Consider the following 15,763-nt stretch of genomic DNA (forward strand, 5'->3'; position numbering starts at 1 on the left):
TTCTTATGGTTCCCTCACCCCCACCGGTAAGCAGAGTTTTCATTCAGTATCCCATGTGTACAGCAAAATGTGGTGTAGCTTAATGCTTATTTGAACAGCACTTGTTGCACTTGGAGACTGCCAAGTTCAGTGTGGGGTGATGTATATTTTCTTATTTATTCAAAGAAGCCAGCAGGTTTGTGTGCTTTTTATGTATTGTGTAAAGCTCTTGCCCATGAATGTCATCAGATAAGTCATTTATAAACAATAATAATCTCCCCCCCCCCCCCCCCCCTCCCCCTGCATTTAAAGATTCACAGTACTGTGTTTGCAAGACTGTAGACATTATTTCACTGAGGTGTCTGATTTTGTCTGTATTCTGGGTGAGCTGTTAAGTAAGATGAAAGTTTAGTAATAAAAATCTTAAGTTTGCTAGGTAATCACTCAGAAACTGAAAACACATTCCAAACTTTGAGGGTTTCTCAGGTAAACAGGAATGTGATGGTTTGGCAATTGCTTTTTTCCTTACTTGTTGTAGTCTAAGAGCTTCTGATATTCTTTTATTCCTTGCTGTAGTTGTTTTCATTATGCTAATTAGTCTGTTGCTACATTATGTATTCAGATATTAAGTACAGACCTATCTGTGTTGAGTTTGTTCTTAATGATGTCCATTTTATATAAAATAAATGGTGCATAGAACATAGTGTACAAATCTTACCATCACAGAGAACCCGAAAGTATCAGACATTAGGAAAGCCTTGGATCTTCATTAGTGTGCTTCCAAATAAATTCTTGTATTATTTGAGAACGTCCTCTGAAGTTTCGTATTGCTTAGTTAAGTGAGAAGGTTAAGGCTGCAAATCTGTAACATTCTTCTTTCTACTGATTGGCCAATCTCCTCCTACTTTTTTCAGTGTGTTACCTACCTTTGCCTTCTTTGGGGATGACTACTGAGTCTTAATTTTGACAGATTTATGTGGTTCTTGCCTTGCACTCCATTCACAGGCTACTGATTTCTATTCTTAAAAGCTGACTGCCTGACTGCATCCCTCAATTATAACATTGCTTAGCCTTTTGAGATACACAGTCATAATCAATTTAAATGTCAGTTGTGCATGTTTAAGTAGAGATATATATACAAGCATATCTTGTGTACCACCATTCATGGCCACCAAAACCAAACTAAATGTTTGATACACTTCTTGTGTCTGGAACTTGACAGTTTGTTTTGGGAAAGTTAGAAGAAAGGACAAATAATTCATTTTTTCCCCAGTATTGTTTGTTTGTATTAAAGGGGGGGTTTGTGTATGGCTGCATTTTGCAGGTAGTGTGTGGACAGCTCTTGTAATAGAAAACTGGTGGTGGAAGGGAGAAATTTGGCTTGAAGTCAAAGACTAGTGTACGGATTAATTTTTTCATCACGGTATATGAGTTTGTAAAGTGAGGAGAAGGGAAGTGGATAATCGTACGGTTCACTAGTTTTGGTATGAGAGTACTGTTGTGAAAGTCAGTGGCTGTACTTGTTTCCTGATCTGAGCAACAGTTCTGATCTAGTACCCAACTTCATTTACGTTGTGTTCTCTAGGGATATGGGTAATTTGTTTCCATTCTGGGGAAGGTTTGAGGAACAACATGAGATTTTAAGTACATTATATTTTGTTTCACTTGCATGTAGTTCTTTTAACCCTTCTCTTTGTGCAAGCAGTGTATATCAGATTAATTGCTCTGCTACATCGTATCTTTACCAGAAAACTATTACAAGGCAACAATGTTTAATATAATACTGTCCTTAGCAAAAGAACATTTTAAGGTAAGTTTTATTTGGATCAGTTCAGTTGCTTTTCAAGTAGAAATAATGTCATCTTTAGAATGCTGCTACTGTTATTTTGATCATTGTGTGTTACTGACACCATATCAGAAGGAGCAGAGAGATAACATACAACTGATGTCACTTAGCTAAATGTCATCTAAAGGGACAAAAAATCTGACCTTGCAACCAAGATTTTTGTCTCGGCAAGTATGAAATAGGAACAGCAAGCAAAGCACCAATTTCTATTGCCAAAAAAGTGAGACATAAAACCTTACTGGAAAAAAGGAGCTTCTCGTCCAGGCTTTGAATGGCCAAAGGGTGTTGACTGGCAGCCGTGTCATTCTATGCCTTGTGACATCATGCAGCTGTGGTGTGAAGGAGCATGTGGACAGCACACAACTCTCCCAGCTGTTTTGCTGGCATTCCAGACCTTGGCGCTGCTACTTCTCAATCAAGTAGCTTGTCAGTTGGTATCACAAGGGTAAGCACACCCTGTACCAGCCCTCCCACCTGGGAAAATTCCTCGGCAGTACCAAGAATCGAACCCAGGTCCTCTGCATGGCAGCAGTCTTCGCAGACCACTCAGCTATGGAGGTGGACGTAAAACTCTGAGGACAAAAAAATTCAAAACAGATTTGTGCATAATTAAAAATTTTGCACCAAGATTGATTGTAAGTGCTAAATTTTCGTCTTGAGGTGCCACAAAGAGCAAGTTTTTTTGGTTCGCCTTGGACACTCCTGATACTGAAAAGCATTAGAAGCTGTTATTGTTTTAGTTGTAGCTGCTGTTGCTGTCTTCAATTTTTTGTGACGACTATCACAGATAGATTTCTGAGACACGTTAATAATTTGATAAGACATTTTGTTTTGGTGATGGTTATTGGCACTTTCAAGTGTTTTTTAAGATATAATCTCTGATATAGAAACTTTTTTTCAAGTTATTGTATTAGTTATTCTGGTTGTTGATATTGCAGGAGGAAAAAAATATATTTGCTGATTCCACCTCACCTCTACTCCTTATGCTATAGTGTAGAATGGAACAGTTAGTGTATTTTGCCTTAAAAGGCAGGAGGCAAATGGCTGAAAGTAAGTGACTGTCAAAAAATGCATTGTAGAGGTAATTGAAAGAGGCACATGAAGTAATTTTGTTTCATTAGCATTTTTTAAACTCTTCGACTTGCAAATGGTAGTGATTACTAATATAACATGATCTCCACCCATCTCGTAGGACCTTGTCCCTTCCACAGAGCAAAAGTTGACAAGATATTCATCTTGTCTGCGTGTTACTGCAAATCAAATTATAAAACTAGCAGATAATTAGTATTGAATATTATACCAAGTGTGTTATTGTTGCTTTCATACAAGTAACAGAAATGACTTGAATTCATTGGAAACGTCTGAAGTTGCCTTCGTTGTTCATCTGGCCTGTCAGTACCAACAAGCATAGTTCTCATTTTTCAGTAGTAATCTGTTTTGAAGACATTGTGAGTAGATAACTTTCTTCGAAATGAAGTCAAAGCTGTCGGCTTTATCCACTGAGCTTTTCTGAATATCACGGGACTCAGTTGTAGGTTCAGTTTGTGTAGACTTTTTTTATTGAAACCTATTATATTTGATTAGCTCATAATATGACAAGATTTATTCAGTTCCTTGACCACCAGTACTTACAATATTCCCATAGCACTGAAATACAAGGATGGATTATTTTCAGTATTGGTAGTTGAAAATAATCAAAGTGCAATAGTGTGTCATTCTTTGTCATCCTGTCTGCCAGAAATGTCACTAGTGCTCTTTCATGACATATCAGGAGTGATGATGTAGAGAACTGAAAAAAGTTAGCACATACACACACATACCCCATGATGTATATTTGAACACACAAAATACATTCTGATATAGAATGCACACTAAACATCTTTTCACATACCTGTATCATTTCATTGTTGATGGGAGATCGCATAAGTTCTTACAGACAAGAGTTTCAGGGGATTTGAAAATAGCCACGTAAGTTAGAGTTCCTAAATGTGTTTTATTCTTTATTTACACCTTCATGGTTGCTTCCTCACTACATTGTTCAAAGTTTGTGTCTTTCTGTGATATGTTTGTGTACTTTGCCATGCAATGTAGGGAATGCTGTCTCACCCCCCCCCCCCCCCCCCCCTGGTCTCTCCCTCCTTTGCCCTGGTCCACTACCTAAACATATTTTTGAGGCACGGACTCTTGAAACACTTCTGGCCTCTGTAGGCTAGTGTTTTTACACTTTGAAAACATCCACCCTTTAAAACCTTTGTCCCACCCTCTTCAAATACTCTTAAAAATCTCTCTATGCATGCCTGTGTGCTCAGGTATGCGCGCATGCCCAGTCGCGCGCGTGCCCACACACACACACACACACACACACACACACACACACACACACACACAGAGAGAGAGAGAGAGAGAGAGAGAGAGAGAGAGAGAGAGAGAGAGAGAACTACATCGTATCCAAAGACATTTAACTTTTTCCAGTTTGATATCCTTTATCCTAATGCATTCATAAACAAATGAAATATATGAGGAAGTATTTTTCATATTACAGTAATGAAATTGAGCTATTATTACATCTAATTATATGTTAAACATCCACCACCACGAGTTTTTTAATTTCTTTCGAAGTAATTTCATACATGCAGAAATAAAAAGCTCTCTGTGTCACAGATAAAGGAGTGCTTGAGTTTTCTATTCTGCATGTAATTTTCACTAACCTCCTTGCTGGCTGCTTCAGTCTTCTAGATAGTGGTAATTAGGAAACAGTACTATTATATCTGAAGAGAGCCCTAAGCACCATGCATTTTCAGAACTGTTAGATTCTTCAGGGACAAGTTCAGGGAGGTGAGTTTCACCTACATAAAGGTGCTTGTCAACCCATTCTGGGGGAAGATATGCAGTTCGTCCCCCTTCAGGGATGTGTGGTTGTATGTCAAAAGGCTGGATCGATGTCACGTGGGACCACGGAGGTTCCAACTCTTACCGCATGGGTGCTGAGGGAAAGTACGACCTTCGCCTGGCAGGAACACCTTCTGGGGCAGGGGTCTCAGATGCCGACGCACCCAAGACGCCGACAGCTCCTGCTGGTAAGCTCCCGACCTGTGCTCTCTGTCTACTTCTGAGTCCACGACTGTTCTGCATTGAGACTACTTCCTTGAATCAGAGAACAAAGACCTGACTGATAATCATGACAAACCATCTTTACTTCAGTGGAAAGGTAGGATTTTGTAACTGTTTTTGGTTCTGTATTTTTTAATTCCTTGCCTGAATAATCTTTTTCAATAATTTGATCTTTAGAAGTCTGAATTAATCTGATAGTAAAGCTTCTCAAAGTGAAACCTTTGTCTACAGCTATGCAAAGAATCAACTCCATTAATGAAACAAAGGGAATATAGTATGCAGCTTATCATATATGAACCTTGATTTTGTCCCAGTAGTTGAAAAACATAACAAGTATCTCCTTAGTAATGACTGAACTTTAATTTCCCCTTTTAAAGTAATGTAGAATGGATTTTTGTACAACGCTATTATTGAGGAACTTTCTGCAGTAAGTTCCATTGTAAATAACATGGCTGTTGGTGTTGCTGGATCAGCAGTTAAAAATCCCTGAGCTCTTTATGAAGCAAAAAAGTAAGCTTTATTTACAATGAAATTGGTCCTTGTGCAAGTTACAAGACAATATGTGTATTTGCCTAAGCACAGATAGTCAGAAACATACCCATTTTTATCTGAATACGCTATTTATATGAGAACACAAAAAATTGTACACTTCTCATTAAAACAAGATAAAGTTTGTAAATTCAATTTTTAACTGATCTTCATTGTACTAATGAGAGACTTCTAAGAGAAGTTCTACATCACACAAACCAACATTTCTGCTGAGATAGCTATAATTTCTGTACGACCGGAATCTTGTTTGTCCACTATGTGAGAGTGAAAGTAAACTTACATTGTGGATCAACCCCAACAAAAGACCTTTTTATGTGTGGCGACAAATGCACGATACCAAAATAAGTTACAACGTATTTGAATATCCAATCTTGACCCTTCTTTATTGTTGCTGCAAATGGGATCCTGATTTGCTTAGGCTGAATGGGTGGGCCAGTTGAGTGGGTCGTGATGGAGGTCTCTAGAATAACATTGGTCTGCAAATAGTATTAAGGGATATTTTTTGAACACCTAGCTGTAAGGTCTAGTTTTCTATTTCATAACATTCCAAAGTTGATATTAAAATATCGTACATCCTAAAAAAAAACAAGAAAAAGTGAATAAAACTGTTACTTTAACATAACAGTGAAGTTTCAGATATCTCCGTCATGGGTTCTCTGTTGATAATAAGCTACAGTTTCTCATATTTACATTTATCACCTGGATATAAATGTGCTTCACTTGTCTTTATCAGCAGCTAAAACCTACAATGCTCTGTATAGGGTCACCACAAAATTGTTTACATTTCTGTGTTGGGATTATTATTGTTAATTGGTGCATTGGAGCCAGTAACTTGTTGCAAGGTGCATGTGTGACAACATTCATGTAATTTTAGTATCATTTGAAATCATGACTGTTATTCTGTGACTCACTTCCTACATAATTCAGCAGCTGAACCATTTCTTTGTCAACAAATAGCCTCCCCCACCTTCTCCCATGTGTCAGATATTTTGCTTCCACATTATAGCTGACTTTTCACAGCTGAAATAATGTTCTTTAGAAAACCTATTTTATGTATTTATGTCATTATTTATAGACAGTGTAGGCTTTTTATTTGTCCACATATCTAAATCATTTTTCTATGAGTTGGCCTTACGAAGTCTAATTTGCTGTTGAGTAATAGATGCGAAACACAGTGGCCTAATGTTTAAGATAGTGCTCTTATGTTTCCTGGGGATGGAGGTAAAATATTTTTCAAATGATAGAGCACAGCAATCAGTCGTCCTTTTCTTTAAGATTTTATTAGGCAGATCTAGATTTCAGCAAGTGCCTAACCATTATCAGTGCACTATCTCATGGTATCAATGTATGTCATAGTTCTAGTAGTCATGAACGAACTTGACAGGGGCCCGAACAACAGGTGACTGACATACTAGGACATGCATTGAAACCATGAAATAGTGCGTTGATAATGGCTAGACACTAGCTGAAATCTAGATTTGCCTAATAAAACCTGAAAGAAAATAACAACAGATTGCTGTGCTCATTTGAAAGTCATATCACAGTTGTTAAGTGCACCCACATTCCCAATGGAAGGTAACTTGAGGGGTGAAATATTTGTCATCTTGGTGAAAATCTTTTTGAGATGCACCTGAACTACTTCTGGCGAAGCATAGTTCCTTAAAGAATATAGCAGATTCATACCCACCTTTGTTAAACTGACCTTTGTATTTAGTGATATCTGTATCAAGACATTATACTCTTACTTTGGTTATATAGTGCCTGGTACAAGATGGCAGCATAATTACGCAATGTGCTGAAATTAGGTGAAAGTAATATTGTGAATATCTACATGTTACTTGACAGTCTGACATTTTATCTAATATAAAATTAATTTACTTTATCTTGTAGCCTTGGTTTTTCTATAGCAACTGAAATGTGAACATTTAAAGTGGACTCTCATACATTTATAAACATGCTTTCATCTGCTTACAGGGGTAAATATAATTAAAAATTCACATGCTATAATCATTTGTTCTTGTTTCTCGTGTGGTGGTACAGTGGTTAACACATGGAACTCACAGTTGGGAGGTCAACGATACAAATCCTCTTCTAACCATCTAGATTTAGGTTTTTTGTGGTTTCCTGAAATTGTTTAAGGCAAGTGCTGGGATGGTTCCTATGAAACACCATTGCTGATTTCTTTCATCCATCTTGTCCTATTCCAAGCTTGAGCTCCATTTCAAGACACTAAACTCTAATCTCCCACCCTTGTTGTTACTCAGGTATTGTAGGACCAACAAAAGATTTTGGTTTGTGCCATGTCTAACAACACACACACACACACACACACACACCAGAGATTAGAACAAAAGAGTCATTACCGCATTTTTAACTGCAGCCTCTGTCATCAGTGTTGAAAGTATCAAGAAAAAACTCTTTCACTTTGTGACTTTTGACTTTTAGTGGTCTTAGTGTATGCTCTTATTGCAGAAGCTAAATTGCTATTTGTATGTTAAAAATGGGTCTTTAATATTGAACATTGTCAGGAGATTGAGTTTTATCGTTGGCAAAAGTTTGATAGATGTTAAGAGTATTATAAAGCCAATATTATTGATGTGTCATGTAAAGTTAATCAGCAGTTTTCAGAAAATGTGTTGTAGATCAGCAAATGAACCATACAAACTGTTGCAAACTGATAATTTAGCTGTATTGCCCCTCAGATGTTAATACTTGGAAGTTAAAGTAATGAAAATGAAAATGAAGTGGATCAAAACCTGGTGGTTTACACGTTGGATAGGCATAATTTCAACTAAGTTTACAAACTGAATTTTTGGTGTCTTCAATTCATCTCTACGCATGCAGTTCCTTCCCACCACTCCTTGATCATAACCGGAGCGGTGTGAAACAGTTAGTAATTGTCTCACATGGTGTGATACGGTAAATGTGAACATGGTGCGGAAGAGGGCAATGGAGGATAAACAGGTGTATTGAAAAGAAAAATCAAATTCGAGAAAATAGTAGCAGATTCTCATTGGGAACACAGGTAACTAAAAAGAGTACAGTAATAAGGACACTTTTTGAAGAATTGATTGCTAAATTCAGTAAGCAGTTAATACGTCCTCATCTGCAGGAAGACACATTGTAGAGATATTGCAATAAGGTCAATGGAACTGAGGATCCACATTTTGCGATCGAGAAGTTGTTTCACTCCCAACGGGTGACTGTGTGGTGTGCAATGTTCAGTCACAGAATAATTGGCTCGATATTCCTTGATGGCATGGTAACTACCGAATAGTATGTGAAGGTTTTGGAAGATGATTTCATCTCCATTATTTAAAGTAATCCTGATTTCGACAATATGTGGTTCAAGCAAGACGGGACTCCACCCCATCAAAGCAGGAGAGTATTTGATGTCCAGGAGGAGCACTCTGGGGACCGCATTCTGACTCTGGGGTACCCAGAGGTCAGTGGTATCGTCCTCAATTAGCCATATTCTCCATACCTGAGCACATGCTGCTTATTTTTGTGGGGCCATATTAAAGACAAAAGTGTAAAACAAAAACCCCAAAATCATTGCTGAGCTGAAAACAGCTATTCAGGTCATCGACAGTATCAGTGTTCTGACACTTCATTGGATTATGGTTTTGTCATGACGACGTGCATATCGAACGTGTAATAACCTAAATTTGAATATCTGTAGTCACGTTTACTTGTTGAATAAAGTGCATGCACACTGTAGTTTGTAACTAATTTACTTTTTTTTTCAATATCGTTCAATAACTGTCACACTATACAAACTTTGAACTTTCTGTTTGGAATTGCTAGATTCTTTTGGTTAGAATATACAAATAATTCAAACTGTTCTGCAGTAATATTTGATATCTCTTTGTATTTCATTATACTCCAATTTGTAAATGTCACAGGAACTTTTTTTCTGGTTGCACAAATCCCCATCATTTAGTTATTAAGGATTCAAAGTCTATTTTATTTAACAAATAACAACATTAGTCTGAAACCAACTTCATGTAGTTGCAGTTATCTCGAACAGCTTAAATTTTCTAGGAAATATTTACATCACCCAGTAACAGAAGGAAATAAATACAGATGGCATATTACTTCTGGTTGGAAAAACATAGATCTTATAATCTAGCTTCAAATTCTTATAGTTGTTACTAAATATATTGCCCTTATTAATAAATTCTTTAATTGCTGATCGATACAATGAATTCTTTTCATTACTGGAAAAAAACACTGTAATACAACAACCAAAGTTAAATAAATGGGGCATTATTTCCTGTTATGTCTTAAGAGATTTTCCTGTTCAGTGTGTTTATAGTCAGTAGTGGTTTATGTATAGAGTGCACGCTTTGGTGGGGGGGGTATGGCTGTCATAATTTATTTTTGTGTAGTATTCAGTTAAATAAAAGAAAAGTAGAAGTAGATAAAGAAAAGTTCTTCAGTATCAATAATTCAGGTGTTCATGTCATCATGTGGATAATGAAATCAGGGTGATTATGGAATGATTCAGCCAAAAGCAGCATGCAACCACAACTTGTTTTTCCTTTAGATGCATAGTAATAAAATAATGCCACTTGAGGCACCTACAGTAACTACATCATTAACTGATTGCAGTAGAGGGTAAGAAGATTCACCTGTTGAATCACTAGAATATGGTAATTATTGCTTTTAATGGCTGAATGTCTCTCCAGCAACCCCTCTTCCCTCCTCCCACACACCCCCGTTACCCCTCTTCCCTCCTCCCACACACCCCCGTTACCCCTCTTCCCTCCTCCCACACACCCCCCGTTACCCCCTCTTCCCTCCTCCCACACACCCCCGTTACCCCTCTTCCCTCCTCCCACACACCCCCGTTACCCCTCTTCCCTCCTCCCACACACCCCCGTTACCCCTCTTCCCTCCTCCCACACACCCCCATTACCCCTCTTCCCTCCTCCCACACACCCCCATTACCCCTCTTCCCTCCTCCCACACACCCCCGTTACCCCTCTTCCCTCCTCCCACACACCCCCGTTACCCCTCTTCCCTCCTCCCACACACCCCCGTTACCCCTCTTCCCCCCTCCCACACACCCCCGTTACCCCTCTTCCCTCCTCCCACACACCCCCGTTACCCCTCTTCCCTCCTCCCACACACCCCCGTTACCCCTCTTCCCTCCTCCCACACACCCCCGTTACCCCTCTTCCCTCCTCCCACACACCCCCGTTACCCCTCTTCCCTCCTCCCACACACCCCCGTTACCCCTCTTCCCTCCTCCCACACACCCCCGTTACCCCTCTTCCCTCCTCCCACACACCCCCGTTACCCCTCTTCCCTCCTCCCACACACCCCCGTTACCCTTCTTCCCTCCTCCCACACACCCCCGATACCCCTCTTCCCTCCTCCCACACACCCCCGATACCCCTCTTCCCTCCTCCCACACACCCCCCGATACCCCTCTTCCCTCCTCCCACACACCCCCGATACCCCTCCTCCCTCCTCCCACACACCCCCGATACCCCTCCTCCCTCCTCCCACACACCCCCGATACCCCTCCTCCCACACACCCCCGATACCCCTCCTCCCACACACCCCCGATACCCCTCCTCCCTCCTCCCACACACCCCCGATACCCCTCCTCCCTCCTCCCACACACCCCCGATACCCCTCCTCCCTCCTCCCACACACCCCCGATACCCCTCCTCCCTCCTTCCACACACCCCCGATACCCCTCCTCCCACACACCCCCGATACCCCTCTTCCCCCAATACCCCTCGAGCCGCTTTTCCCTCTGTGCCCACACCTGCCCCCTGTAAATTCTCTTACAGTGTGTGTAGATGTTTAACTTGGTATTTGGCAGCTACAGCAACACCAAGCAGTGGTACAACCCAGCAAACAAGCAGCAGTAAGGCCAGTGGAAAGAACGGAAGCAGCAGTGTTCTTGCAAGCCGCAAATCTAGTTCGACTCCGAGCCTGCCTGACGCTACTGAGGTTGGTGCAGCACGGGCATCCGTTGCAAGCACAGAACAAGCTGCATCAGCTGATAATCTTGCAGCAAAGGTAACCTTTTGTTCTAGTTATGTATTCTATACACATTTTAAGGTCCTATCATTCTTTCTGTCATTTTTAATGTGTACCGCTGTCCCCACCATACTGCCTCTCTGAGGGGGAGGTGTTTGCATGAATATCCTTCCACAGTTTATTTCTTCCTCTTGTATTCTTTTACTGCAGGTTCACGGAAAATATGGTATGTAAAGAGACAGTAATGAAAGGTAATAGTAATGCACACTACTACAAAATTTAAGACACCAATTTTAATCATGCCTATAAAAATATTGGCAGCTAAATTACTAATGACAGCAAAATAAATATGGTATAAATTGTATACTGCCAAAAGAAAGGAGATGCTAGATATGTTAACATCAAATATAAATTCAAGTTTTAGGAAGTATATTGTAAAGTTATTTGTCCGGAATACATAATAACCTTGTACATAAGAAGAGAAAAGAATATTTTTAAATGTGGTGTTAACAGAAGAATGCTGAAAAGTAGATGGATAGATATGTAACTAAAAAAAGAGGTAGAGTATTGATTTCAAGAGAAAAGTGACCTTGTTGGTTTTATTATGGTCTTCAGTCCAAAGACTGTCCAAGGAATAGAAAAGCAACTGGAATCACTCAACAGAGGAAAGTCCACTGGACCTGATGGGATACCAATTCGATTCTACACAGAGCACGCGAAAGAACTTGCCCCCCTTCTAACAGCCGTGTACCGCAAGTCTGTAGAGGAACGGAAGGTTCCAAATGATTGGAAAAGAGCACAGGTAGTCCCAGTCTTCAAGAAGAGTCGTCGAGCAGATGCGCAAAACTATAGACCTATATCTCTGACGTCGATCTGTTGTAGAATTTTAGAACATGTTTTTGTTTTGGAAACCCAGAATCTACTATGTAGGAATCAACATGGATTCCGGAAACAGCAATCGTGTGAGACCCAACTCGCTTTATTTGTTCATGAGACCCAGAAAATATTAGATACAGGCTCCCAGGTAGATGCTATTTTTCTTGACTTCTGGAAGGCGTTCGATACAGTTCCGCACTGTCGCCTGATGAACAAAGTAAGAGCCTACGAAATATCAGACCAGCTGTGTGGCTGGATTGAAGAGTTTTTAGCAAACAGAACACAGCATGTTGTTATCAATGGAGAGATGTCTACAGACGTTAATGTAACCTCTGGCGTGCCACAGGGGAGTGTTATGGGACCATTGCTTTTCACAATATATATAAATGACCTAGTAGATAGTGTCGGAAGTCCCATGCGGCTTTTCGCGGATGATGCTGTAGTATACAGAGAAATTGCAGCGAAATGCAGGAAGATCTGCAGCGGATAGGCACTTGGTGCAGGGAGTGGCAACTGACCCTTAACGTAGACAAATGTAATGTATTGCGAATACATAGAAAGAAGGATCCCTTATTCTATCATTATATGATAGCGGAACAGACACTGGTAGCAGTTACTTCTGTAAAATACCTGAGAGTATGCGTATGGAACGATTTGAAGTGGAATGATCATATAAAATTAATTGTTGGTAAGGCGGGTACCAGGTTGAGATTCATTGGGAGAGTCCTTAGAAAATGTAGTGCATCACCAAAGGAGGTGGCTTACAAAACACTCGTTCGACCTATACTTGAGTATTGCTCATCAGTGTGGGATCCGTACCAGATCGGGTTGACGGAGGAGATAGAGAAGATCCAAAGAAGAGCGGCGCGTTTCGTCACGGGGTTATTTGGTAACCGTGATAGCGTTACGGAGATGTTTAACAAACTCACGTGGCAGACTCTGCAAGAGAGGCGATCTGCATCGCGGTGTAGCTTGCTCGCCAGGTTTCGAGAGGGTGCGTTTCTGGATGAGGTATCGAATATATTGCTTCCCCCTACTTATACCTCCCGAGGAGATCACGAATGTAAAATTAGAGAGATTAGAGCGGGCACGGAGGCTTTCAGACAGTGGTTCTTCCCGCGAACCATACGCGACTGGAACAGGAAAGGGAGGTAATGACAGTGGCACGTAAAGTGCCCTCCGCCACACACCGTTGGGTGGCTTGCGGAGTATAAATGTAGATGTAGATGTAGATCGCTTCACAGAAGTGTATTGTGTGTATGCTGCTTCATCTTTATATAACTGCTGCAGCCAGTGTCCATTTGAAACTGCTTACTCTACTCAAGTGTTGGGCTCTCATTACAATTTCTAACTTCTATGTTTCCTTACATTATCAAATGTTTCATCTTTGATGCCTCTAGAGCTGTCCTATCGACTGATCCCTTCTTTTAATCAACCTGTGCCAAAAAATTTTGTTTTGCTCAATTTGATTCTGTACTTCCTCGTTAATTATTTATTGTATCCATTATTATTTGTTGCATCTTCAGCTTTCTTCTGCAGCATCACTTTCTGAAAGCTTCGATTCTCTAGTGGTCTAAACTGTTTATTGCCCATGTTTCAGTTCTAGACAAGGCTATGCTCAGGACTAATACATCTGAGAAAGACATGCTAACACTTAAATTCACACTCAGTGTTAGTGTTATAGCCTTTAATCACCAATAATTGCTTGGATATTCAAACACACTCACTTAGAAACAATAGCTGTTTACATCATAACAACTCAGTATCTCTTATTCGACTGCCGTGCTATGACATGCGGCTGGTGCCGTTCGTAGCTAGATGGCGCTCGCGCACTCAGCCGAGTTGCGGAGCGCTTCTATCGCCGTTTGCACGTACTGTCGTGGAGGCACTGTTAAACTGTAGCAACACTCTCTTGCACCATTTCTCATACACAGCTGCATTACATCACATATGCTTGCTGCTTTGCATACTTACTCTAAAGAATTTTTATTATCTTTTCTGACTATCGTTGACTCTACAGTTAAGATTCATTTCTTATATTTTCTTTAATTAAATTTACACAATTTTGACACTGGCCATATACAATAAGAAAATAAATAAGGTACATGCATGGAAGGAAATAAAATTCATTATTCAAGAGTAATGTTATATCTTATTGCAACATATTGTGTTGTTGTCACAGAGAGGTGATGATATGCTGGTTAAGATAAGAAATATACTGGGTGATTCAAAAAGAATACCACAACTTTAGGAATTTAAAACTCTGCAACGACAAAAGGCAGAGCTAAGCACTATCTGTCGGCGAATTAAGGGAGCTATAAAGTTTCATTTAGTTGTACATTTGTTCGCCATTTCAGCCAATAAAGTTTTTGGTCCCTTTTTCTTCGAAGGTGCTACTGTAACTGGACTACAGTATCTGGACTACAGTATCTGGAGATGTTAGAGAATTGGCTGTTCCCTCAGCTCGAACAAGAAGCACAACAATTCATATTTCAGCAGGATGGAGCACCACCATATTGGCACTTATCTGTCCGTAACTACCTGAACGTCAACTACCCGAGGCGATGGATCGGTCGCCAGGTAGCCCGTGACAGAGCACGTCATCACTGGCCGCCAAGATGCCCTGATCTTACCCCCTGCGATTTTTTCTTATGGGGGTATGTTAAGGATATGGTGTTTCGGCCACCTCTCCCAGCCACCATTGATGATTTGAAACGAGAAATAACAGCAGCTATCCAAACTGTTACGCCTGATATGCTACAGAGAGTGTGGAAAGAGTTGGAGTATCAGGTTGATATTGCTCGAGTGTCTGGAGGGGGCCATATTGAACGTCTCTGAACTTGTTTTTGAGTGAAAAAAAAAACCTTTTTAAATACTCTTTGTAATGATGTATAACAGAAGGTTATATTATGTTTCTTTCATTAAATACACATTTTTAAAGTTGTGGTATTCTTTTTGAATCACCCTGTATAACATTTCTTGCTGTAGACAGGTACAATAGCTGTAGTGTTTGCACAAAAGTTGACACTTAGCGTGGTGGCTGATGAGAGCAGTTGTAAGTGGGAAATGACTTTATGGTTGCTCCCATCACCCACCCCACTGAGTGTTAACTTGGTTTCTGCAGACAGTGTTTATGTAAATTTTTGCATGTACTAAGGGGAAAGAGAGAGAAATCAAAATCTTCAGCTGATTGTAAAAGTAAACAAACAGTAAATTGACCTGAAATTGTAAAACAGGAATTGCTTCGAAATGTGACAAATAATTAGGCACTTACCTTGCATAATTTTACAGCTGTTACATACATTCTCTTCTTTTGTGTTTAATTTTATTGCTGCATCACTTTGATTTTAGTAATAAACATAGCTGAATATTTAGTATAATTTTTTTTCCTTATTTGAAATC

At 40.0% G+C, this 15,763-nt stretch overlaps 1 protein-coding gene across 1 annotated transcript in view; it reads left to right on the plus strand.

The window, feature by feature from the left end:
* Positions 1–15,763, plus strand: part of LOC124620049 (E3 ubiquitin-protein ligase Ufd4) — a 307,195-nt gene that overhangs the window by 199,457 nt on the left and 91,975 nt on the right. The window contains 2 exon segments of the mRNA XM_047146715.1: positions 4,756–4,902; positions 11,325–11,524. Of these exon segments, the coding sequence (XP_047002671.1) occupies positions 4,756–4,902; positions 11,325–11,524 (347 nt within the window).

The sequence above is a fragment of the Schistocerca americana genome, chromosome 6, assembly GCF_021461395.2.
Source record: "Schistocerca americana isolate TAMUIC-IGC-003095 chromosome 6, iqSchAmer2.1, whole genome shotgun sequence".
Lineage (NCBI taxonomy): Eukaryota > Metazoa > Arthropoda > Insecta > Orthoptera > Acrididae > Schistocerca > Schistocerca americana.